This window comes from Macaca fascicularis, chromosome 9 (genome assembly GCF_037993035.2).
Source record: "Macaca fascicularis isolate 582-1 chromosome 9, T2T-MFA8v1.1".
Classification (NCBI taxonomy): Eukaryota; Metazoa; Chordata; class Mammalia; order Primates; family Cercopithecidae; genus Macaca; species Macaca fascicularis.
Window position 1 is genome coordinate 105,772,386 of NC_088383.1, and position 26,510 is coordinate 105,798,895.

The following is a 26,510-nucleotide window of genomic DNA, read 5'->3' on the forward strand; positions in this document are numbered from 1 at the left end:
AGTAGAAACTTTTTTTTTTTAATTTAAAACGCTTGATTTCCACTTTTTACTAGGTTTCCCAATGTTAGCTAAGTCTCCCAATGACTTAATAACGTGTTTCCATTTCACCTTTGAAAATCTTAAGAGTTCAGTGCATCCACGGGCATCCGGGCATTTATTCCTATTTCTGCTTCTTAAACAGGCTCTGCGGAGGAGCAGTTTCGACCGAGAAGTTCATAGCAGCAGTTATTACGGAACTTGCAACAGTTGGTGCCGGGCGATAGGCAGGTTGGAAGTGATAAATGGGGCTGGTGTAAAAAACAAAAAGCCCAGGGGAGGGCGGGGGCAGCCGTGGCCTTGGGGGACAGTGCGAGGGCGGTGCGGGGCCGGCGGGGCTGAGCTCCGGCTGTGGGAAGGCGCCGTTCCGGGCGGCCAGAGGCGGCGGCAGCCGCGGAGAAGGACGGCGGGATCGCAGCCCGGCGGGCGGCGGGCGGCGCGCGGGCGAGAGAGCCCAGGCCGCCCCCGGGCCACGCCGGGGCCACGGTGAGGTGAGGCCGGCCCTGCCCCCGCACCGCCCCCGGCGGGAGGCGCGACGCCCGGGCCGCGGGTGCGTGCGCGGCCCCGGGCGACGCGGCTGGGCGTGCGCGGGGCCGCGGCGGAGGCTGGGCCGGGCGGGCGGCAGAAGATGGCGAGGGTGTGTAGGCGGCAGCAATGCTCCGTTGAGAAACGCGGCTTTCGGCAAGAACTGGATTCGTGGCGCCACAAGCTCATTCACTGTGTAGGTGAGACCCTCCGCCGACCGCCGCCGCCCCTCCGGCCGCTCCGCCGCCGGCCGCCCCGGACCAGGGAGGGAGCTGGGGAAGTGGCAATTGCTGCTCCGGCCCGCCCGCCCTCTTTGGCTCGAGCGTCCCCCCCTCCCCCACCCCCCGGAGTGCGAGCGCGCGCGACCTCCAGGCAGGCTCTCCCGTTCGGCCGAGCGCGCGCCGGCCCCTCCTCTCCGCGCGCCTCCCCGGGGCGGGCTCTCGGCGGCAGCGCGTGTTCCTCCCCCTCCCGCTCTCCATCCCCGCCCGCTGGCTCCCCTCCGTCCCCGCTCCCGCCCCTGCTCCCGCTCTTGCTACCGCTCCGGGCCCGGCGCCCCGGCGCCGCCGCCGTCTTATTGTGGCGACTCGCCCCGCGGCCCTGCCGCTGTAGTGGGGGTGGCGGGAGGGGCGCGGCCGTGCTCGGCCCCCACCCGCGCTCCGGCCGCAGCCGTCCTCCTCCCGCACCACCCCTCCCCCACGCGCGGGGCGCGCCCCCAGCCCTGCGTGCACGCGCGGCGGGCGGCAGGCGGGCGCCCGGCGCTCGGGCGTGTGCGAAGCGTGAGGTGGAGATGGGGGCGGAGGGAGCTGGAGCTGTCACAGTCCCCGGGTGCGCCTGACCGAGCCAAGTGGGGTGTCATGGCCGCGGGGGGCAGCGGCTGCACTTCCTCAGCGGGCGGCGGCGGCCGGGGAGTTAATCCTCGACGCACGGGTCGGTGTGTGCGTATTTGTGTTCGGTGTCGTGCCGCGGGGAGGAGGGGGTGGGACTGGGTCCGACGGAGGAGCCTCGGCGGGGGTAGCTCTCGTCCCCTCCGGGGGATTGGCCGGAGCCGCAGCCTCGCCCGAATGCCCCGTCCGCCCCCCGCCTCCTGGACCTTGGGCCGCCCTCGGGTGGCTTTTTCCCTGCGGGCCGGAGGGAGCGCGGACGGGGGCGTCCCGGGAGGGGCCGGGCGGCCGAGCTGCGCCTCTCACACTGTGTGTTTTGTCTGTTTTTCTCTCCCAAGGTCCCGTTTCCCTCTGTGCGGCGGCCGGCGGGACCATAAGGGCTTAACTCATATATTTAACCCCCCTCCAAAAAGTAAGTGGCCCGTGTGGTGTCTCCGCTCCGCCCGCCGCCCCCTAGCCCCAGTTCATCCTTGTGTCTGACTCTCCTGTCCTCCAGCATTGTTACTTCCCCGTCTTTGCTTCGGTGCTGCTGGTGTGTGGGGAGATGCCCTCTCGTCGTCCGCTGTCCCCCACGCCCAGTCCTCGGGGAGGCCCAGAATTCCAGCCCTGTCTCCCCCAGGGGAATATTCTTGGGAACCAGGTCTTCCCGGCAGAATGTAGGAGAATCTATCCGTTCGCTTGGGCCCCTCATCCCCTCCTTCCCGACAGGGTTTCGTTGGAAGGAATTATGCAAATCCTGCTTTCTGGTGTCCATTCAGCGGCAATTTCATGCGGTGAGAAGTTCTCTTTGTTGTGCGAGGGGGAGAACAGACACTGATTTAATAGACATATCTGTTGGGGGGAAGGGTGGAGGGGGTGTGGAGAGGCTCAGTTTGGAAGAATTACAGCACTTGGTTAGCTCAATGTCTTTGTGTTTGAGCCTTCTGGCTTGACAGGAGGGTCTGCCCTTTACAATGTCCCACAAGGGGTGTTTTCGATAATAGATTGAAAAGCAAAACTGAAACTTTAAACAAGTGAAAAATCAGGTAACCTTTACTTGAACAATATACGCCTTTCCATTTCTACAGGGTTTCATTACGAACATGTATAGCGTGAGTTTTGTTAAGGATTTAGACTGTAACACCAAAATTAATATAGACAACAATGCTTTAAGGTATGTGATACCACTTTGGTTGTCCAAAGGTTAAAAGTGCATTTTCAAACATATGCTTGTGCAAATAATAAAGGCATGAGTCATTTTTTTGGTATAATTCATCTCATGAATATATTTTAAAAATCCCCTTCTGCCAATCCAAGACCAGTGCTGCCCTCCAGGAAACAGCCTTTTGGCTCTCAGTTATCCTGTACTCTGCTCTATCTCTACTTGTTTTATTCTTTCAAACCTATTATACTTTTACTAAAATGTCACGTCGGTTTAAGTACTTTTTGAATTACTTGTTATTTCGTACTATCATAGAAGAGAGCATATAGCAGGTTTTGAGAAGTATGAAATTGCGTTTTCAGAATTGTGGGTTAGTATCAAATGCTGGAATTGTTTTGAATAATTTTTGGTTCTTGTATGTTTCACATTTGTTAGTGATTGGTTTTTTCAGCAGGGCTTTTTAGTCTTTGAAAGATTTTTAAATTTATAATGTAGTCCTGTCCTGTAGATATTCTAAGTTCCATGTTGCTTTAGTTTAGATGATTTTAATTAGTGTGTCTTATTCTAATTCTCTTGGCTTTTAATCCTGGCCTCCTGCCTCGGGACCCCATTTTATCAGTCATTGCTAGTTAGTGATTAGTTACTGCTGCTTGACAAGGTGTGTGTGTGTTGTTGTTCTTTTTTGTTTGTTTGTTTTTTTGAGACGGAGTTTCGCTCTGTTGCCCTGGCTGGAGTGCAGTTGCGCCATCTCGGCACACTGCAACCTCCGCCTCCCAGGTTCAAGGGGTTCTTCTACCTAAGCCTCCCGAGTAGCTGGGACTACAGGCGTGCGCCACCACGCCCAGCTAATTTTTAGTGGAGACGGGGTTTCCCCATATTGGCCAGGCTGGTCTCGAACTCCTGACCTCCTGATCCGCTTGCCTCGGCTTCCCAAAGTGCTGAGATTACAGGTGTGAGCCACCGTGCCCGGCCGTGTTTTTGGTTCTTAAAATTATGACTGACAAATAATTTCTGTAAATATCTCAATGGAATATCAAAATTTTGATTCACTTTTTGAAGGCAGATTTTAATCTGGTGATCAAATTTCTTTAAGCATACTTTTAAGTCCAAATTTCCACTTTAAAGGTAGTAAAGTTCAGAAGATTACAGAGTCCAGAGTGCAGAGCAATATTTTAATCTGAGCAGTAACATATATTCGTAGTCTCCCAACTAAAATCAGTGGGGCCTTATATTTTCTCTTTTATTATATGTAATTTTGTTCTTTAAGAGGAGAGTTCTAAGTAAATTAATTGTAGTGTTAAGAACTTCCTATATTTAAAAGGACTGGCAGTGATGCTTACACAATTTAAAAGGTAACTTGTTTGCTTCCCGATGTAGTAATTCCTCTTTTAGTGGAATTGGTTCTAAACAGTTAACCTATTTGATTCTCTTGACTGATGAATGCTTTAGGGTCATTTGGTTTCTGAAAGGTATTTAATTTACAGCCCTTTGGATTAAAAATTCTCAGTCATTTCTAAAATAAAATTCTCCCTTCTATTAATACTTTTTTGGAGGGTGTGGGGGCAGGCGATGGTGGTGAAGTTGATTAAATGATTAGGTTCAGTTGAATTGGAGTTAGTCCTGGGTTCAGACGGTGATTATGATCAAGATGGATATTTGGTTGCCAGGTGATTATTAAGGAGTCCTCTGAGACTAGGATGATCAGTTTAGATTCCAGGAAGATCTAGGCTCTCTCTGCGCCTGATGTGATGTAACCTTTTGCTTTGCTGCACCTTGCCCTTGCCGTATTTTCAAGAAGCTCTTCCTAATGTGGGGAAAGTTGTGGTGATTTCAGCTTAGCTGTAGCTTGGCTAAAAATAGGATGGCAGATGAGTCTCTTTGACTTTCAGAAAGTTATTTCAGATTGCCCTAATTTCCTCAAACGTTCTTGTAGCTGGAGCAATTCTAGGAAGTATTTGAATTATGCCATTTTTTAGCCTTATGGAACTACACAGGGGGGCCTGGAATATCTTACATAGTGAGAATTGGTTATTTGATGCCACTTTTATTTTTATTTGAATTTTTTTTTAGAGATAGAGTTTGGCTATGTTGTCCAGGCTGGTCTCAAACTCCTCCTGTCTCAGCCTCCCAAAGTCGCTTGCCTGATAGAACTTGCCACTTCAGAGTACCTGCCTAATCACCTAGCTGTTTGTATGCATGCTGTTTTTAGGATGAAGGGCAGTTAGGTGTTTACTTCATTTAAATAAGTATCTGTCTTGTATCAGGCACTGTGGGCAAACAAAGTTACTGGGAAAGCTGCCTTAACCTTAAGGAACTTTTAAATCTTAGAGAAAATGTAATCAGTTATTGTACAAGGCATAGTGTGTCATATGATGGTGCAAGCAAATGCTAGTGGTGTTTAGAAGTGAAATAAATCTCTCCTGAGATGATGAAGGAAGATTTCTTGAAGGTGGTAGATTTTTGCTTCATTCTAATGAATATGGAAAAGGCATTCCATTCGTGATAAATGACATGAGCAAAAGCGGAGAAGGACAGCAATGACTTGTCAGTTTAAACTGCAGTTCATGATTAGTGTAAGGGATATACACAATAGGTTTGCAAAGGTAGGTTGTAGGATTTTCTAATGCATGTTAGAAAGTGGAGACTTTTTGTTAGGCAACTTGCAGTTTGCAACACGTTTTTTTTACTTAGCCCAGGGGAGGAATGTTTCCTTTAGTTAAGGATTTCATTGTGGAACTCTAAAAAAAGGACACAGAATCCTTTTTTTGTTTGTTTGTTTTGAGACGGAGTCTTGCTCTGTCGCCCAGACTAGAGTGCAGTGGTGGCACGATCTCAGCTCACTGCAACCTTTGCCTCCTGGGTTCACGCCATTCTCCTGCCTCAGCCTCCTGAGTAGCTGGGACTACAGGCGCCTGCAACCACGTCCGGCTAATTTTTTGTCTTTTTAGCAGAGACTGGGTTTCACCAGTTAGCCAGGATAGTCTCGATCTCCTGACCTTGTGATCCACCCGCCTTGGCCTCCCAAAGTGCCGGGATTGCAGGCGTGAGCCACTGCACCCAGCCTTTTTTTTTTTTTTTTTTTTTTTTGAGACGGAGTTTCACTCTATGCCCAGGCTGGAGTGCAGTGGTGCAATCTCCGCTCACTGCACCCTCCACCTCCCAAGTTTAAGAAATTCTCTGCCTCAGCCTCCCAAATAGCTGGGATTACAGGCGCGTGCCACCACGCCCAGCTTTTTTTTTTTTTTTTTTTTTTTTGTATTTTTAGTAGAGACGAGGTTTCAGCATCTTGGCCAGGCTGGTCTTGAACTCCTGACCTCGGGATCCACCCGCCTCAGCCTCCCGAAGTGCTGGGATTACAGGCATGAGCTACCGCGCCTGGCCGACAGATTTTTTTTTTTTTTTTTTTTTGAGACGGAGTCTCGCTCTGTCGCCCAGGCTGGAGTGCAGTGGCCAGATCTCAGCTCACTGCAAGCTCCGCCTCCCGGGTTCCCGCCATTCTCCTGCCTCAGCCTCCCGAGTAGCTGGGACCACAGGCGCCGCCACCTCGCCCGGCTAATTTTTTGTGTTTTTAGTAGAGACGGGGTTTCGCCGTGTTAGCCAGGATGGTCTCGATCTCCTGACCTGGTGATCCGCCCGTCTCGGCCTCCCAAAGTGCTGGGATTACAGGCTTGAGCCACCGCGCCCGGCCCAGATTCTTTTTTAAACCACCTTTACGGGGACAATATTATCATCCACAAAAGTATTATCTTCTAAGCAAGCTCATTTGGAGGTTATGCCTTCCATTGCTATTACAAACCTATTTTTGGAATACCTTTAGGATTGACAGATTTTCATCCTTGGAAGTTGGAGTTGGTATTTGGAAAGAGTCAAAAAGTATTTGCTGTGAAATGTGGCAATTAAAGGTATATATTAAATAATGGGATTGGCTTTCTTCCCTGGCTTGCAGACTAGCTCAGAAAACTCAGTAGAGGGGCTTGATTTGTTTCTATGTGCCTCCGAACCTCTCTCTTGATTCATATTTCCTTTAAGTGTGTCCATCTGTTGTGTGGAATCTCAAGTTTGTGATATTGGATAGATGCAAATAAGCAAAGCTGTTACTTTTCATAGTTTCAAGTGAAAAACTTAACATCACTACTGTATAAATTATCTTCTAGTCTATCTGTGTTTATTTTTAAATTCCTTTTACTATTCCATACACTTGCACATTGCTCTGGGGATAAAAATCCAATATAAACCATTAGCTCATTTTATTGACCATTCTTGTATTCAGCAAGTATCCCAAGTACAGTGGTCCATACCTTGAATTTTTTTTTTCATTTTTTAAGTGAGATATAATTCACATACCATAACAACTTAGTGGGTTTTAGTTAATTCAAATACAAGGTTGTGCATGTATCATCACTGTCTAATTCCAGAACATTTTATTTTTATTTTTTTCGGCAGTGGGGTCTTGCCAGGTTGCCCAGGCTGGTCTTGAACTCCTGGGCTCAATTGATCCGCCTGCCTCAGTCTCCCAAAGTCCTGGGATTACAGGTGTGCGCCACCACACCCACCCTCAGAACATTCTTATTTCCTAAAAAAGAAACCCTACATCCGTAGGCAGTTCCACATTCCATTCCTCCAGTGATCCAGCTCTTGGCAGCTACTATAATCTGCTTTCTGTTTTGTGGATTTGTCTGTTCTGGACATTGCATGTAATTGGAGTCATACAATATATGGCTTTTTGTGTCTGGCTTCTTTCACCTAGCATAATGTTTTTAAGATTCATTCCTGTTATGGCATTATCAGCACTTTGTTTCTTTTATGGCTAAATAACACTGCATTGTATGGACATACCACATTTTATTTATCCGTTAATCAGTTGATGGACATTTGGGTTGTTTCCACTTGGGGCTATTATAAATGATGCTTCTATGAATATTTGTGTACAAGTTTTCGTGTGGACTTTTGTTTTTAGTTTTCTTATGTACCTAGGATGGAATTACTGGGTCATGTGATAACTTTGTTTTAGTTTTGTGGAAACTGCCAAATTGTTTCCTAAAGTGACTGCAGAATTTTACATTCCCACCAGTACTGTATGAGAATTCCATTTATCCACATCCACTCTAACATTTGTTATTGTCTGTTTTGATTATATAATAGCTATTTTAGTAGGTATGAAGTCCTATTTCAAAAAACCAACAAATAAATACAAAAAAAAAAAGACAAGTTATATTTCATTGTGGTTTTGATTTGCATTTTCCTAGCAATGTTAAACATCTTTTCATGTGCTTCTTGGCAATTTGCATACCGTTGGAGGTAATATTTATTCAGATCCCTTGCCCATTCTTAAAATTGGGTTATTATTTATTGTTGAATTGTAAGAGTTATGTATATATTCTGGATATACTTATCAGTGTATGCTTTGCAAATATTTTTTCTCATTATACTCCCCATTTAAGAACAAGTACATATCAACACATGACCAAATACACTGTAACAAAAGCTAAACTGCAGGATACCTTACGAAGAGAATAATGAGCATGGTAAGAGAATGAAATAGAATTCTCAAGAAAAGCTTTCTTTTTTTGTTTTTTGTTTTTTTCTGAAATGAAGTCTTACTCTGTCACCCAGGCCAGAGTGCAGTGGTGTAATCTTGGCTTGACTCGGTGCAAACTCCGCTTCCCCGGTTCAAGCGGTTCCCCTGCTTCAGCTTCCCAAGTAGCTGGGATTACAGGCACACACCAACATGCCCGGCTAATTTTTGGATTTTTAGTAGAGACGGGGTTTCACCACGTTGGCCAGGCTGGTCTCAAATTCCTGACCTCAGGTGATCTGCCTGCCTTGGCCTCCCAAAGGGCTGGGATTACAGGCGTGAGCCTCCGCTCCCAGACAAGAAAAGCTTTCTTAAACATCCTTTCTATGAGTTATTAAAATTGTTAATTATTTGATGGAGTTATGTAATGGCACAGATGATCTAAATTTCTGCCTCTTTATGGTGAGGGTTCACATACCAAGTTCAGATAATGTGGTATACATATTATTTAAATCTATTTTATGCCTCAATTTTGAATAGTGAATGACAAGAGTTTGGATAGAGAAGGACAGCTTTGCTGAATATTGCCCAATCACAAATGTTTTGAATGAGTCTATTCCATTTCTGAGTTTACATAGTGAGAATTTGGGTAGTGAGAGGAATTTCGCTAGCAATATTTTTGAAATTTCAGATTACATTTTTTGTTTGCATTTTATAAAACTCAGACATCTGACAAGTTATACAATTTATGGCAAATGTTTTGTTTTTTTCTTTCTTTCTTTTTTTTTTTTTTTTGAGATGAAGTCTCGCTCTGTCGCCCAGGCTGGATTGCAGTGGCATGATCACGGCTTATTGCAACCTCTGTCTTCCAGGTTCAAGTGATTCTCCTGCCTCAGCCTCCCTGGTAGTTGGTATTACAGGCGGGCACCACCATACCCAGCTTTTTTGTAGTTTTAGTAAAGACAGGGTTTCACCCTTTTGGCCAGGCTGGTCTCAAACTCCTGACCTTCCGTCTGCCTTGGCCTCCCGAAGTGCTGGGATTACAGGTGTGAGCCACCACTCCCGGCATATGTTTTGTTTCCTCCTGCTAAGTTAAATATACTGTTTTTAAGGTGTTTGAATTTCGTTGACTCTTGGTTTCTCTGATTTTTGAATTGGTTAGCTTTGGTCTGTTAGAAAGTGTCAGATATAATGATGTCTTAAGGATGAAACTAAGTATTTTATGGGGTAGTTGGCAGAATTGGATTGAGAATCTTTTGCTTAATGGATTGTGAGGGGCAAGTTAGGAAAGCTGTGTAGTAATGATTGGCATCTTCTAATGATTTTTGGTCTTGTTTTTCCTCCTTTGTTTCATGTTTTAATTTACTTTTTGTTGAAGAGAGTTGTAGATTCTTTTAGCATATCACTGAATCATTTTTCTGGATTCATTATTGTGCAAGTCAGTGAATTTTACATTGTAAAACTAGTATTTGTTGTGTTTTTACTATAATGAAGTTCTTATAATTGAGGATAATAGAAGGATCCCGTCATGTGTAATGTGTATTTGTTAGTATAAGAGCAGGATAAGTCAGTTTGCTAAAAGAAAAAAATGATGGCTGTAACTAGTGGTTTAGACTAATGTTTCAAATTTGGTATTGGGAGACTAGAAATTAATATTCTTCAGAGGTGTCTTTTTTTTTTTTTTTTTTTTTTTATGAGACGGAGTCTCACTCTGTCGCCCAGGCTGGAGTGCAGTGGCCGGATCTCAGCTCACTGCAAGCTCCGCCTCCCCGGTTCACGCCATTCTCCTGCCTCAGCCTCCCGAGTAGCTGGGACTACAGGCGCCCGCCGCCTCGCCCGGCTAATTTTTTGTATTTTTTAGTAGAGACGGGGTTTCACCATGTTAGCCAGGATGGTCTCGATCTCCTGACCTCGTGATCCGCCCGTCTCGGCCTCCCAAAGTGCTGGGATTACAGGCTTGAGCCACCGCGCCCGGCCCAGAGGTGTCTTTTAAAATTTCCTCAATATATTTTTAAATTTAGATTAAAGAAAAATAGAGATGGGGTCTGGGATTACAGGCATGAGCCACTGCGCCTGGTCTAGACCTGTCTAAAGGGACTTCTTTTTAGACTTTAAATGTTTTCTAGAGACTAAAGAGAAAAAATAAAATTCTACTCAGTTGTGCTTTACAATTGTATTAAAAACTATTGTAACGATACTATTCGAAGTAAAGCAGCGTTTGTTATAACTTCTGAATCATTGAAAATTAGTCCATCACAGGCCAGGTGGGGTGGCTCACGCTTGTAATTCCAGCACACTGTGAGGCTGAGGCAGGCGAATTGCTTGAGCCTAGGAGTTCGTGACAGGCCTGGGCAACATGGTGAAACCTTGTCTCCACACAAAATATAAAAATTAGCTTTAGCTGTGTGTGGTTTTGTGCACCTGTAGTCCCAGCTATTCAGAAGGCTGAGGTGGGAGGATCACTGGAGCCCAGGAGGTCGAGGATGCAGTGAGTCATGATTGCATCACTGCACTCTAACCTGAGGAACAGAGTAAGACCCTGTCTCAGGAAAAAAGAAGTTCATCACAGTTGTTTACAAAGCTTGAAAGGGATTACTTAGAAACGTATCATTGTCATACAAGAATTTTTAAAATGTGCAATTATCTAGATGAATAATTAACTCTTTAAAATGACACAGAAAGCAGAAAGTGTCAGAAAATCTATTAATGGTATCGCCATCTTATATATCTGTATGACACATTTAATACTTTAAAGAAAACTTACACTTTTTATTTATTTATTTATTTATTTTGAGACAGTCTCACTCTGTCGGCCAGGCTGGAGTGCAGTGGCACAATCTCGGCTCACTGCAACCTCCGTCTCCCAGGCTGAAGCGATTCTCCTGCCTTAGCCTCCCGAGTAGCTGGGATTACAAGTGTGTGTCACCACGCCTGGCTAATTTTTGTATTTTTAGTAGAGACGGGATTTCACCATGTTAGCCAGGGTGGTCTTGAACTCCTCACCTCAGGTAATCTGCCCTCCTTGGCCTCCCGAAGTGCAGGGATTACAGGCGTGAGCCGCTATGTCTGGCAGACTTGCACATTATTTTATTGTCTTTATTTCAAAATGTAGGATGGGAGAGGTGGATATTAAAAAACAGTGGCTCATGCCTGTAATCTCAGCAACTTGTGAGGCCAAGGTGGGCAGATCGCCTGAGGTCAGGAGTTCAAGACCAGCCTCGCCAACATGGTGAAACCCCGTCTCTACTAAAAATACAAAAATTAGCTGAGCTTGGTGGTGGGCACTTACAGTCCTAGCTACTCAGGAGGCTGAGGCAGGAGAATCGCTTGAACCTGGGAGGCTGAGGTTTCAGTGAGACGAGATCGCGCCACTGCACTTCAGCCTGGGTGACAGAGAAAGACTCCATCTCAAAAAAAAAAATTACTCAATTGGAAAACATTTAGTAATCTTGTTAACACAATTAGTGTTTCCCTCAGTGTATATACTTTCCTATTATCCATAGCAACAATTGTATGATATTTTAATGTTAGAAAAGTCTGGAATATTTATGTAACATCTCAGGTAGGAAGAAAACATAGAACTGAGCTCTTCCAGAAGCAAACTTGTTTTTTTTTTTTTTTTTTTTTTGAGACAGCATCACTCTGTTGCCCTGACTGGAGTGCAGTGACATGATCTCAGCTCACTGCAACCTTGCTTCCCGGGCTCAAGGGATCTTCCCACCTCAGCCTCCTGAGCAGCTGGGACTACAAGCGCACATCACCATACCCAAGTTTTTTGTAGAGATGGGGTTTCACCATGTTGCCCAGGCTGGTCTTTGAAGTCCTAAGCTCAAACATCAGCCCTCCTCGGCCTACCAAATTGCTGAGACTACAGGCGTGAGCCACTACGCCTAGCCCAGAAGTACACTTTTTTTTTTTTTTTTTTTTTTTGAGACAGAGTCTCGCTCTGTTGCCCAGGCTGGAGTGCAGTGGTGAGATCTTGGCTCACTGCAAACTCCGTCTCCCGGATTCACACCATTCTCCTGCCTCAGCCTCCCGAGTAGCTGGGACTAAGGCGCCCGCCACCACACTTGGCTAATTTTTTTGTATTTTTAGTAGAGACAGGGTTTCACCGTGTTAATCTGCCCACCTTGGCCTCCCAAAGTGTTGGGATTACAGGCATGAGCCACTGCGCCTGGCCAAGACTTTCTTTTTGAATTAGAAGATGTGAACACCAGTATTATTTCCCATGATAATTGCTGTTATTGGAAAACCTGTTTTTTTTTTTTATTATTAAATAAAAAATAAAAAAAAATATAGAGATGGGGTCTCATTATGCTGCCCAGGCTAGTCTCAAACTCCTGGACTCAAGCAGTCCTCCTGCCACAATCTCCCAAAGTGCTGGGATTACAGGCCTGAGCCACTCCACCCGGCGAGAGCATTATTTTTTTTTACTCATAAAATATTAGATGGTCTGTGACTGTTGTTTGATCTCATGATTAGCTTATTTTTCATAAAATTCGAATTATTTTATCATTATCAGTAAATGATTATTGTGTATACTTCTCTAAGTAGGTGATTTTTTAGAGCTTTGCGGAAGGTAAAAGCATGCTTTACCTTTCCTAAACTCACAGTATAAAGGGAAAGAGAGGCCAGGCACAGTGGCTCATGCCTGTAATCCCAACACTTTGGGAGATCGAGACCGTCCTGACCAACATGGTGAAACTCCATCTTTACTAAAACTACGAAAATTAGCTGGGCGTGGTGGCGGGCACCTGGAGTCCCAGCTGCTCAGGAGGCTGAGGCAGGAGAATCACTTGAACCCGGGAGGTGGAGGTTGCAGTGAGCCAAGATCGCGCCACTGTACTCCAGCCTGGCAACAGATCAAGACTCTGTCTCTAAATAAATAAATAAATAAATAAATAAGAAAGCAAGAGAAACTAAAGGGATCTATAGAATGTGTCCTACTTGGTAAAATAAAATTCCACATGTGAAAATGTGAATTTACCACAAAGACATCTGTTTCACTTTACAACATAATTCATATCTGATTTAATACAGTAACAGGCTCCTCTGGTACATTTAGAATGATCAGTTTATACAAAAATTTTCTAAAAAGTTTTCTTTCTTTTTTTTTGAGATTGAGTCTGGCTCTGTACCCCAGGCTGGAGTGCAGTGGCGCAATCTCGGCTCACTGCAACCTGTGCCTCCCGGGTTCAAGTGATTCTCCTGCCTCAGCCTGCTGAGTAGCTGGGATTACAGGCACGCACCACCACAGCCCACTAGTTTTTGTATTTTTGGTAGAGAGGGGTTTTACCATGTTGGCCAGACTGGTCTTGAACTCCTGACTATGAATGATCCACCCACCTTGGCCCCCCAAATTGCTGGGATTACAGGTGTGAGCCATCATGCCCCACCCCTAGTTTATACAAATTTTTGAAATAAGTGTATGTTGTATGTAGAGGAAGCAAATGTTGAATTTGTTAAATTGAGACATGCACAGATTCAGTTTGATGATCTCTTGTTCTTCACTTTTTTTATTGTTGCCATTGCATGGGTATTTGTGAACTTTTACCTGGCTACTCCTCTTCCTTCCAGTCAATGCAAGCATGTTTTCTTTTCTTTTTTTTTGAAACAAGGTCTGGTTCTGTCTCCCTGGCTGGAATGCAGCGGCACTATCATAGCTCACTGTAAACTCAAACTCCTGGGGGTCAAAGTGATCCCCCTGCCTCAGCCCCTGGAGTGTCTGGGACTACAGCATGTTTCATCATGCCTGGCTAGTTTTTGTTTTGTTTTGTTTTGTTTTTGGTAGAGATGAGGTCTCGCTATGTAGCCCAGGCTGGTCTCGAAGCCCCGGCCTCAAGTGGTCCTCCTGCCTCTGCCTCCCAAAGTGCTGGCATTACAGGCATGAGCGTCTTTGGCCCAATGCAAGCATATTTTCTAGGTTGTTTGTAGGTATTTACCGTTATATCTGCCCACTGGATATTATCTTGTTTTCTTTTACCTTTTTTTTCCATCTTTTAGATTCAGTATTTATCAAAGTTAGAAAGGATGCTGTAACTTGTTTTCTTGTTCAGCCATATCATTTAAACGGAAAGGAATTTAAAATCTTTTAGTTTGGAAAACTTCAAACATACAGAAAAGTAGAAAGAATAGTATGCTGAACAAACACCCAGCTGCATCATCTAATGGCTATTCTTGTTTAATCCCTAACTGAATTATTTTGGAGCAAATCCCAGACACCATATTTAGTATTGAATCTTGGTTGTATCCTTTTGTATTATGGCACCATCTTCCTTTTCCCACCTCCCATCCCCATCAAGTGGTTCATAAGTTTAAAGAAATAAATAAGACATTTAAATATGGAGAAATTTTTGCTTCTATTTTGTTTACTTGTAATGTTTCTTAAAAGCTACCATATATTGAGTGTTTACTGTGTGACAGACAAGAGACCTTTGATGTTAACATCTGTTTTACAGGTGTGGAAACAGATTTAGGGAGATTACAGATTTCATTCGTAATCACGCAAGGTTACAGATTTCATTCGTAATCACGCAGCTAAAATGTGGTAGACCTGGGATTGGAATGCACATTTTTACGCTCTTTAACCTACTTACCTTCCCTCCCTCCCTCCCTCCCTCCCTTCCTTCCTCCCTTTTCCCTCCCTCCCTTCCCTCCCTCCCCCCTCCCCCTTACCCCAAGACAGGGTCTCACTGTGTCACCCAGGCTTGGAGTGCAGTGGCATGATCCTAACACTGCAGTTTCCAACTCCTGGCCTCAAGTGATCCTCCTGCCTTAGCCTACCAAGTAGCTGGGACTACAGGTACACTCCATGGTGCCTGGCTAATATTTTTATTTTTTGTAGAGATGGGGTCTTGCTTTGTTACCCAGCCTTCTTCAGTCTTCAGCATTATGCATATGCCCTTCTTTCAGAATTTCCATTAAGTTGCCCGTCTTTGTTTCTAATTACTGATTGCTTATGTGCTTTATGTTACATTAAGGTATGTTGGTTTCTCTACCCATAATCTTACCATAAACAGGAGTTTATTCATTTTCTGTTCTCTGGCCTTGACTAGAATACCTTGCCTCCTTCTCTTCAGCTGTTACAGTCCTATTTGTGTTTCCTTTTTTCTTTTTGATTTTTTAGTTTTGTTAGCTAAATGAGTTTCTGAGCTGAATGTTTCCACTGGCTTAATTTTCCTTCATATCTTGCTCAACTGGCCATTCTTCACCATTAGCTGAGATTGGAGCATAGGTTTAGGAGAGGGAAAGGCAGCAGAGGATATCTGACACTGATCCTACGCCTGGTGAGTCTTCTGTGTGGACCAGCCTAATTCATAGGAGTTTGTAACAAAGGCCTTGTAACAGTGGAACTGCTTGGCCTTTTCTTCTATTGATATTCTTCTCAGAGACCTCAAGGAGGTGTGGGTTGGCGGTGGAGGGGCAAACAGGGTAAAGCAGATTGAGGTCTGGATTCGGGACTGCTGAATCTAGCCAAATGCCTTTTCTTCACTTCTAACCTTCTGTGACTTAAGTTTGGTTCAGCTGGCAATATTTTAAATTGTGTGACAGGAAAGGAAGTTGCTGAGTAGTGTGTAATTACTGAGAAGGAGAAGAGGAAATTGGATAAATTTTAAAAATGAATATACTATTTTGATAACTCATACATTATTAGTCTTAGACAAAATAATGCTTACGAGCAGGCACAGGAAGATGTTGTGACAAAGGTAATAAGGAGAAATTCCCATCAAAATAAAACGGGAAGGTTCTTGTCTTCAATAAGAGTGAAAAAATGAGGGGAACATGAGTGTTGATGAGTATTTCACGTTTCAAATGTGGCTCTTTTGTTGCGCAATAAATGATATAAACACTAATTTCATTTGTGTTAGGTTATATGAATTTTTATTCAGCTCGTAAAGAAGCTGACAAAGTTTACCTCTTATAAATAGGCTTATCTGATTACAGTAAAATATTTTAATTATGGATGAGTATCAAGAAGTCCATAATCTTTGGTCATTGTTACTGAGAAAAACCTTTAAACTGGTCATTTTTCTATGAATGTTTAATAGAGCTAATATGTCTTTTAAAAATGATTCGATTGGCCAGAGACTGTGGCTCACACCTGTAATACCTGCACTTTGGGAGACCAAGGCAGGCAGATTATTTGAGGTCAGGAGTTTGAGACCAGCCTGGCCAACATGGTAAAACCCCATCTCTACTGAAAATACAAAAATTAGCTGGGCATGGTGGTGTATAGCTGTAATCTTGGCTACTCGGGAGGCTGAGGCAGGAGAATTACTTGAATGTGGGAGGCAGAGGTTGCAGTGAGCCGAGATTGTGCCACTGCACTCCAGCCTGGACTACAGAGCAAGACTCCATCTCAAAAAAAACTAGAATTTTGTTGTACTGGCTTTTAAATTTTTTTTTTCTTTTTTTAAATTAAGACAGCGTCTTGCTCTGTCACTCAGGCTGGAGTACAGTTGTGCATTCTAGGCTCGCTGCAGTTTCAGCCTCCCAGGCTCAAGCAATCCTCCCACCTGAGCCTCCCGAGGCTGGGACCACAGGTGTGTACCACCATACCTGGCTAATTTTTTTTTTCCCCTAGGGTAGGGTCTCCCTATGTTGCCCAGGCTAGTCTTAAACTCTTGGGCTCAAGTGATCCTCCCATCCCAGCCTTCCCAAAATGCTGTGATTCACAGGCATGAGCCACTGTGCCTGTCTGTACTGGCTTCTTAAATCAAAACAAAACAGGTATGAGTAAAGTGATCAAGGTATTTCTCTTGTGAGACTTGTATAACCAGTTTTTATTTGTGTATATATTTACTGTGTATAGTTTTTCACTGTATAGCTTTTATTAAAATAGGTTCTAGCATGTTAAAATAAATAGACATATGGTGAGAAATCCCCATACATCTACTGAAAACAGTTTCAAAAAGACCCATGACTTACAGCTGCAAATGTGCAATCTTATCTAAAAGAGAACCTTCCCTTTGGTCCCCTTCTCCTTAGGAGAAGAACTTCTGCTTAACTTTATGTAACATATCCATATCAAAGATTAGTACATTTTATTGGTGAAAGGTAAAGGTATTTAACTGGATAAATGGAGTAAAGATAGAGAAGAGAAATCAGGCTGGGGGCAGTGGGTCCAGCACTTCGGGAGACCGAGGTGGCAGGATTGCTGGAGCCCAGGAGTTCAAGACCAGCCTGGGCAACATGGTGAAACCCCGTCTCTACAAAAAATACAAGAATTAGTCATGTTAGGTGTTGTGTGCCTGTTGGTCCCAGCTACCTGGGAGGCTGACATGAGAGGATTGCTGAAGCCCTGGGAGGTCAAGGCTGCAGTGAGCCATAATCATGTGCAGCACTCCAGTCTGGGTGACTGAACCAGTCCCTGTCTCAAAAAATGAAAAGAGAAGCTAGAATTTTCCACATTAGCTGAGAAGACTTTTAGGAAGGAGTTACCAGAAGCTATAATAGGAATTCATGTGGGACTTAATTTTTCCAAAAAAAAAAAAAAACCAAAACAAAAGCACACTGGTGACAGTTCTGAATGAGTTGTTTGGTCAAGAGACCTTTGATGTTGTTAACATCTGTTTTACAGGTGGGGAAACAGATTTAGGGAGATTACAGATTTCATTCATAATCACGCAGCTAAAATGTGGTAGACCTGGGATTGGAATGCAACATTTTACGCTCTTTGACCTACCTACCTTCCCTCCCTCCCCTCCCCTCCCCCCTCCCGCAAGACAGGGTCTCACTGTCACCCAGGCTTGGAGTGCAGTGGCATGATCCCAACTCACTACAGTTTCCAACTCCTGGCCTCAAGTGATCCTCCTGCCTTAGCCTACCAAGTAGCTGGGACTACAGGTACACTCCGTGGTGCCTGGCTAATATTTTTATTTTTTGTAGAAATGGGGTCTCACTTTGTTACCCAACCTTCTTCAATGTTCATTCAGCGTTATGCATATGTCCTTCTTTTAGAATTTCCATTAAGTTGCCAGTCTTTGTTTCTAATTACTGATTGCTTATGTGCTTTATGTTACATTAAGGTATGTTGGTTTCTCTACCCATAATCTTACCATAAACAAGAGTTTATTCTATTCATTTTCCTTTTCTTATGCTGAGTAATATCTGAGAGGTAACATACAAACATTTTTAACCATTTAACAAAAACAAACCTGCCATTTTTTCCAAAATAAAGTTTAAGTCCTCAGGAAAAGGAGGAAAAAAGGCAAAAATTGTCTGGGCCTTCAACCCTTTGCCATCTTGCCCATGCCACAATGTCAGTTTCTTTCTTTTTATGTTAACTACAGAACACTCTTCTCCATTAATTTACATTATCTTGCTTTTAAAAGATCAAAATTTGTAGATAATTCAATCTTTTTAACAGTTTTAATACTTTTGACCAGACTGGGCGGGGTGGCTCATGCCTGTAATCCCAGCACTTTGGGAGGCTGAGGCAGGCGGATTACCTGAGGTCAGGAGTTAGAGACCAGCCTGACCAACATGGAAAAACCCTGTCTCTACTAAAAGTACAAAATTAGCCTGGTGTGGTGGCACGTGCTTGTAACCCCAGCTACTCAGGAGGCTGAGGCAGGAGAATTGCTTGAACCTGAGAGGCGGAGTTTGCGGTGAGCCAAGATTGTGCCATTGCACGCCAGCCTTTTTTGAGACAGAGTTTTGCTCTTGTTGCCCGGGCTGTGAAGAAACAGGAATATTCTCCTGTTAAATCATGCTCCTGCCAATCTGTAGTTTCTGTGACTCAGGAACAGAAGTATAAGCAATGACAGTAGTGATAACTGTTACTGTTACTTTTTGATCTTGGATTTTAAAATAACCACACTTTAAAAACTGGATACTGGGCATGGTGGCTCACACCTGTAATCCCAGCACTTTCGGAGGCCAAGGCAGGTGGATCACTTGAGGTCAGGAGTTGGAGACCAGCCTGACCAACATGATGAAATTCCAGTCTCTGCTAAAGATACAAAAATTAGCTGGTTGTGGTGGCGGGCATCTGTAATCCTAGCTACTCGGGAGGCTAAGGCAGGAGAATTGCTTGAACCTGGGAGGCGGAGGTTACAGTGAGCTGAGATCGTGCCGTTGCACTCCAGTCAGGGCAACAAGAGCAAAACTCTGACTCAAAAACAAAACAAAACAACAAAAAATAAAAACTGGATGCTGAAAGGATGTTCTCAGATGGCAGAATCTGAGGATTTGCAGATTATTGGATCTGAAGGCTAGGATTCTACCAGGAATATTATTTCAGAAATGGTTAGCTTTTATGGATGATAACAGTTTTTCATTCACCTTTCTTCCTCATTTAAGAAATAAAGAAAAGATGTATTTCTATCTTTTCTTTATATTTTTCTTTGTTTTTGTGCATATAAAATAAATCTATGTTTTTGGAACTATATCAAATTAAGAAACTGAATTAATTTTTTAAAAATATATACAGGTTGAACATCTTTTTTTTTTTTTTTTTTTTTTTTTTTTTTTGAGACAGATCCTCTCTGTCACCTGGCTAATTTTTTTTTTTTTTTTGAGATGGAGTCTCCCTCTGTAGCCCAGGCTGGAGTGCAGTGGTGCCATCTCAGCTCACTGCAACCTCTGTTTCCTGAGTTCAAGTGATTCTGCTGCCTCAGCCTCCTTAGTAGCTGGGACTTACAGATGTGCATCACCACGCCTGGCTAATTTTTGTATGTTTACTAGAGATGGGGTTTCACTGTGTTAGCCAGGATGGTCTCGATCTCCTGATCTTGTGATCTGCCCACGTTGGCTTCCCAAAATGCTGGGATTACAAGCATGAGCCACGGCACCCGGCCTAATTTTTGTATTTTTAGTAGAGACAGGGTTTTGCCATGTCGGCCAGGCTGGTCTCGAACTCCTGACCTCAGGTGATTGGCCTGCCTTGGCCTCCCAAAGTGCTGTGATTACAGCCGTGAGCCACCACGCCCAGCCAGGTTGAGCATCTTTAATTTGAAAATCCCAAATTTGAAACGCTCCAAAATCTGAAACTTTTTGAACACTTAAGTAACACCGTAAGTGGATAATTACACCCCCGGCTTCATATGATGGGTTGCAGTCAAAATGCAGGTGCACGACATACAGTTTATTCAGTGTCCCCAAAGGAAAAAAACATCCTCACGGTGCTTTTCAGCTGAGATACATCTTTTCTGTATATGCCCAGATTCCCCCATGCAAGCATGCCCTCAAAGTGTAATAAGATGGCATGTGTGCAGACCAGATGTGTCAGTGGCAGGTTCCCCATGATGGGACCAAGGCCTCTGTGTATCACTCACTTTTTTTTTTTTCTGATTCTCTGCTCTCTGGCATAAATATATTGTTGGAATTGTCAGAAAGACCTGCAGATATCCCTGTGGGTAAAACAAATAAGAAAAAGGGAAAGCATTACTAGCAAAGAAAAGCTGTTGGAAAAACTGACAGCGATGTCTGAAATGTCTTACGGAAGAGTATGTTGTTGGAATGACCACTGTATATGACCTGAAAAACACAGTAGGATAAATTATTAAAGTTCTAGGTTGAAAGTGTTGGGCAGAAGTTAATGAAAAATAGAAAAGCACTGCATAAAGCTGAAAATGATCTTGATTAGATCTTCAAAGAGTAGATCCATCAGCATCACAGTGAACACATGCCACTTAATGGTATGCTAGTCATGAAGCAGAAAGATCGAGGCTGGGTGCAGTGGCTCACGCCTGTAATCGTAGCACTTTGGGAGGCTGAGGTGGGAGGATCACGTGAACCCAGGAGTTCAGTACTAGCCTCAACAACGTAGTGAGACCCTATATCTAAAAAGAAAGATCAAGCTTGATGAACTGAAAATTGTAGGGAACTGTGAATATTCAACAAGCTGGTTGCAGAAATTTAAGAAGAGACATGGCATTAAATTTTTATTATTTTTATTTATTTTTTTTGAGACAGCATCTCACTCTGTCACCCAGGCTGGAGTGCGTTCTCTGATCATAGGTCACTGTAGCCTTGATCTCCTGAGCTCAAGTGATTCTCTCACCTCAGCCTCCTAAGTAAGGGACTGCAGGCACATGCCACCATGCATGGCTGATTTTTTTTTTTTTTTTTAATTTTTTAGTAGAGACTAGGTCTTGCTGTGTTGCCCAGGCTGTTCTCAAACCCTTGAGCTCAAGCAGTCCTCTCACAGCAGTCTCCCAAAGTGCTGGGATTACAGGCATGAGCGACCGTGCTGGGCTTCTTAAATTTTAAAAGATTTGTGTTGAACCATCTGCTGATCATGAAGCAGCAGAGAAATTTATTGACAAATTTTCTAGGGTCATCACTGATGAAAATCTGATGCCAGAACAAGCCTGTAATGCTGATGAAACATCACTGTTTTGGCGTTATTGCTCCAGAAAGATACTGACTACAGCTGATGCAAGGGCTCCTGTAGGAAGTAAGGATGCTAAGGACAGAATAACTGTTCTGGAATGTGCCAATAATGCAGCAGGCATGCATAAGAGTAAACTTGATGTAATAGGCCAAAGCTTGTATCTTTGCTGTTTTCAAGGAGTGAATTTCTTACCAGTCCATTATTATGCTAACAAAAAGGTGTGGATCACCAGGGACATCTTTTCTGATTGGCTTCACAAGCATTTTGAACCTGGGATTTTGTTCATAAGCATTTTGTTCTACTGCTCATACTCAACTGCAGGATTCTTTATTCCTTGATAACTTTTGGCATCCTCTAGCTGAAATTCTCATCAGAAATGCTTATGCCATGTACTTTTCACCAAATGTGACCTAATTCAGCCATGTGACCAGGGTATCCTTAGATGAATGAAGAGTAAATATAACAACACCTTCTTCAGGCTGGGCGCAGTGGCTCACGCCTAACCCCAGCGCTATGGGAGGCCGAGGCGGGTGGATCACAAGGTCAGGAGATCAAGGCCATCCTGGCTAACATGACGAAACCCCATCTCTACTAAAAATACAAAAAAAAATTAGCTGGGTGTGGTGGCAGGCGCCTGTAGTCCCAGCTACTGGGGAGGCTGAGGCAGGAGAATGGTGTGAAACCAGGAGGCAGAGCTTGCAGTGAACAGAGATCGTGCCACTGCACTCCAGCCTGGGCGACAGAGTGAGACTCTGTCTCAAGAAAAAAAACACACCACCTTCTTCAGCAGCACACTAGCAGCAGTGAACAGAGGTGTGTGTGTGGAAGGTTTTCAAACGAGTTTAGCATGAAGGATGCCATGAATCAAGATGATTGTGATTATAGTAACAGTGAAGATGGTGATGTTAACACTCCAGAAAAAGTGCCCTATAGATGACGTGGTGAAATCGTGTCAGTGTTTAAAATTAGAGAGAGAACATAGTGAAATAATGTCAGTTTATTAAATTGAAGAAAAACTTCTAAGACAGAAAATGTTAATGAGGCAGATGACTCTAGAGCAAACGTTTTTAAAAAGCCATCCAGAAGAATGCCTCCACTTTCTTAGAGGATCCACTTCTGGGTCTCTCAACTGCTTCTGATGTTTCTTTTCACCCCCTGCAAAATAAATACAGCGTACAGTAATTTTTTAGTGAGAACATAACGTTGTAGATGGAGACTGAAAGCCTGACGTTATTGTTTAACAGCTGATTCAGGTATTCTGGTGATGCTCCTGTGCTGCTTAGTTACCCCAAGCACATTATTTTTTCACTTATTAATGGTATGTCATATTTTTTAATGTTAGTCCTTATGTGTGAATAAGTGTAAGAAAATGGTTGCTTATTGGTAGCATATAAATTGAGAGTCAGGAATGATGCTGATGCCACACAATCATACGTTATTCACATAGGTGGCTGAGAAGGTGATGCCTTGGTTTCTGATGCTTCAGTGCACACAAACTTTGTTTCATTCACAAAATTTTAAGAATATTGTATAAAATTACCTGTAGACTAGGCCAGGCACATTGGCTCATGCCTGTAATCCCAGCACTTTGGGAGGCTCAGGTGGGAGGATCGCTTGAGCCCAGGAATTTGAGACCAGTGTGGGAAATATAGGGAGACTTTGTCTCTCCAAAAATTTTAAAAAGAAATTATCCCAGCGTGGTGGCGCAAACCTGTAGTCCCAGCTACTTGGGAGACTGAGGTGGGAGGATTGCTTGAGCCCAGGAGGCGGAGATAGGAGTGAGCTGAGATGCACCACTGCTCTCCAGCCTGAGTGGCAGAGTGAGACCCTATCTCAAAAAACAACAAAAACCCACAGATTATCTTTAGGCTGTGTGTATAAGGCATATATGAAATGTAAATGAATCTTGTGTTTTGACTTGTGTGCCATCCACAAGATTCTCATTGTGTGTATGCAAATATTACAAAATCTGAACAAAATCCTAAACCTGAAACACTTCTGGTCTGAAGTATTTTGAATAAGGGATACTCAACTTGTGTATCTGTTTTATTCTAGGGAAACAGGCTTCTTCAGAAGCCCACGGAGATAGAGCTCCATGAAGTAGAAGCAATGGTAGAAGTAGAAGCAATGGTGGTGGTGATAGTTAAGGGAGTGAAATTAACTAGAGAGTTCCATGATGAAATATATTCACTAAGTCTATTTTTAGTGAATATTTTGGCTCTATTTTTGTATCATTGTTTATATTACTTCCATAAAACAATTTCATTTTGTTGTAATGTGAATAGCTTTGTCTCTTATTTTCTCAATTGTTTATGAACTTAAAACATTTTAAGACATGTAAACTTTGTTGAAGTTAACTCCATTTCTAACATTTTAAAGGTATGCTTGGATAGTAAATTTGTAATGATAACAGGAATATGTTTTATTTTGTTAATATTGTTGTCACCTTTTATGTTTTTTTGAGGTGGAGTCTTGCTCTGTTGCCCAGGCTGGAGTGCAGTGGTGTGATCTTGGCTCACCACATTGCAACCTCCGCCTTCCGGGTTCAAGCGATTCTCCTGCCTCAGTCTCCTGAGAAACTGGGATTATGGGCACGTGCCACCACACCTGGCTAATTTTGTATTTTTTAGTAGAGATGGGATTTTGCCATGTTGGCCAGGCTCTTGAACTCCCGACCTCAAGTGATCCACCCCCCTCGGCCTCCCAAGTGCTGGGGTTACAGGTATGAGCCACTGCACCCAGCCTGTTGTCACCTTTTAATATCATAAATGGAAGAATAAAAATTATTTTCTATATTCACCTAACAAAATAAGATAGTGTTTCAGTTACTTGATGTCACAGTAATGGTGCATATCAATCACAAAACCTTAGTGACGTATAACTAGAAGCATTTATTGAACTCAAAAGTTTGAGGTTCAGCTAATCGAGTCTAGGCTTGCTCATGTAGTCAACTGTGTTGTTGACTAGGCAACTCTTCTGATTTTGCCTGGGCTTATTCCGTGTCTGGGGTGATTTGGCTGATCTAGGTTGACCTAAGTTGGGATAACTGGGGCAACTAGTCTCTGTTCTATGTTTCTCACCTTCAGCAGGATAGCTTGGGCCTGTTACTGTGTATTTTAGTCTGTTCTCACACCGCTATGAAGAAATACCCAAGACTGGGTAATTTATAAAGAAAAGAGGTTTAATTGACTCAGTTTCTCATGGCTGGAGTGACCTCAGGAAACTTAACATTCATGGTAGAAGGTACCTCTTCACAGGGCGGCAGGAGAGAGAATGAATGCAAGCAAGGAAATGCGGATGCCTATAAAACCATCAGATCTTATAAAACTCCCTTACTATTATGAGAACAGCATGGGGGAAATTGCTGCCATGATTCGATTACCTCTACCTTGTCCCACCCTTGACATATGGGGATTATGGGGATTACAATTCAAGGTGAGATTCATGTGGGGACACAGAGCCAAGCCATATCACCTTGACATGACAGAAATATACAAAGAATTTAGAAGTAAGCACCTTTTCAAGCGTCTGCTTGTATAATATCTAATATCTCATTGGCTAAATGAATATCTCATTGGCTAAATCACGTAATTGAGTCTACAGTAATGGTAGGATGATATTATAAAGTTACCTGGCAAAGGGCCTAGTTACATGGAGCAACAAAGAATTGGGTGCATTTACAATCTATATCAGAAAAGCATCAGTTTTCATTTCTTTGTTTGAGATGGAGTCTCGCTCTGTTGCCCAGGCTGGAATGCAGTGGTGTGATCTCGGCTCAGCCGAAACCTCCACCTCCCAGGTTCAAGCGATCCTCCTGCCTCAGCCTCCTGAGTAGCTGGGATTATAGGTGCCTGCCACCACACCCAGCTAATTTTTGTATTTTTAGTAGAGATGGGGTTTCACTATGTTGGCCAGGCTAGTCTCGAACTCCTGACCTCAAGTGATCCGCTGACTTTGGCCTCCCAAAGTGCTGGGATTACAGGCGTGAGCCACCGTGCCTGGCCCATTTCTTCATATTCATGACAATAGATATTCTTCAGGCACTTAATAGGTGCTAAACAGATATTTTTCCCATTAATATGTACAGTCAGTTTGAAAAGAGTGTGATATTCTTTTGTATAGGAACAGAGACTAGGGTAATTAAATAATTCACAGATGTACTAGAATTGGTGATGTGCATCTAAGATTTTCTGATTTCAGAGTGTAATTGCATTCATCTGGTTGTAATCATGTAAATGGTGTCCTTAATTTTCTCCCTAAGTTATTCCATCGTTATTTTGGGGAAAAATTAATGTGTGTTTTATCGTACCTTCTCTACTGAATATCTTGTTTTAGCCCTGCCAGGATCTTTTCTCTTCTCTTACGGCAGTAGCATCTTGATTTTCTTTTAGGGAATCACCTTTTCTGCCATTCTTGAGTTCAATATGATTTGGATGAGGCTGACTTGCCCCTGGGATTGATGTCTGGCCATTGGTCACAGTGAGTGAGTGGTTCAGGGATCCCTCTGAGATGTGGTTGGTGAAGTTCTTGGGATAAGAGATTTCTTTTCTCTAGGGTAGCTAAGCTCATAGCCTAAAGTGAGAAGCAGCTATCATGTGGGGAGAGCTTGCCTGTGAGTGATGCTATATGCATTTGTGTGAGACATACAGAGTGATGGATAAGAATTATTTCTGTGTACTTGGATCCAGCTGTGCATGCTCTAAAAAACCTACTTGAGCTGATAATTACCCTTTTTTGCTCACGCCCATTTAAGTTGGGTTTTTATTACCTGGAACCAAAAGTTTATTTTTGTTTTGTTTGTTTGTTTGTTTGTTTCTGAGATGGAGTCTGGCTCTGTCGCCCTGGCTGGAGTGCAGTGGCCGGATCTCAGCTCACTGCAAGCTCCGCCTCCCGGGCTTACGCCATTCTCCTGCCTCAGCCTCCTGAGTAGCTGGGACTACAGGCGCCCGCAACGTCGCCTGGCTAGTTTTTTGTATTTTTTTTTAGTAGAGACGGGGTTTCAACGTGTTAGTCAAGATGGTCTCGATCTCCTGACCTCGTGATCCGCCCATCTCGGCCTCCCAAAGTGCTGGG

The 26,510-nt window shown here is 43.6% G+C and overlaps 1 protein-coding gene across 43 annotated transcripts in view; it reads left to right on the plus strand.

Moving 5' to 3' along the window:
* The first annotated feature begins 625 nt into the window (after positions 1-625).
* Positions 626-26,510, plus strand: part of LCOR (ligand dependent nuclear receptor corepressor) — a 157,085-nt gene continuing 131,200 nt past the window's right edge. For 8 of the 43 annotated variants that reach the window (XM_074002321.1, XM_074002327.1, XM_074002318.1 and 5 more), the window contains exons 1-2: positions 626-761; positions 1,781-1,854. Coding sequence is in view for 15 of the 43 variants with exons in the window: in XM_045362181.3 (XP_045218116.2) it covers positions 1,987-2,215 (229 nt within the window). In the remaining 28 variants the exon portion in view is untranslated. Of the gene's footprint in view, positions 762-1,300; positions 1,493-1,780; positions 2,216-26,510 lie in introns of those variants that run through there. The other 35 variants (XM_045362185.3, XM_074002326.1, XM_074002338.1 and 32 more) reach the window with 12 other exon arrangements.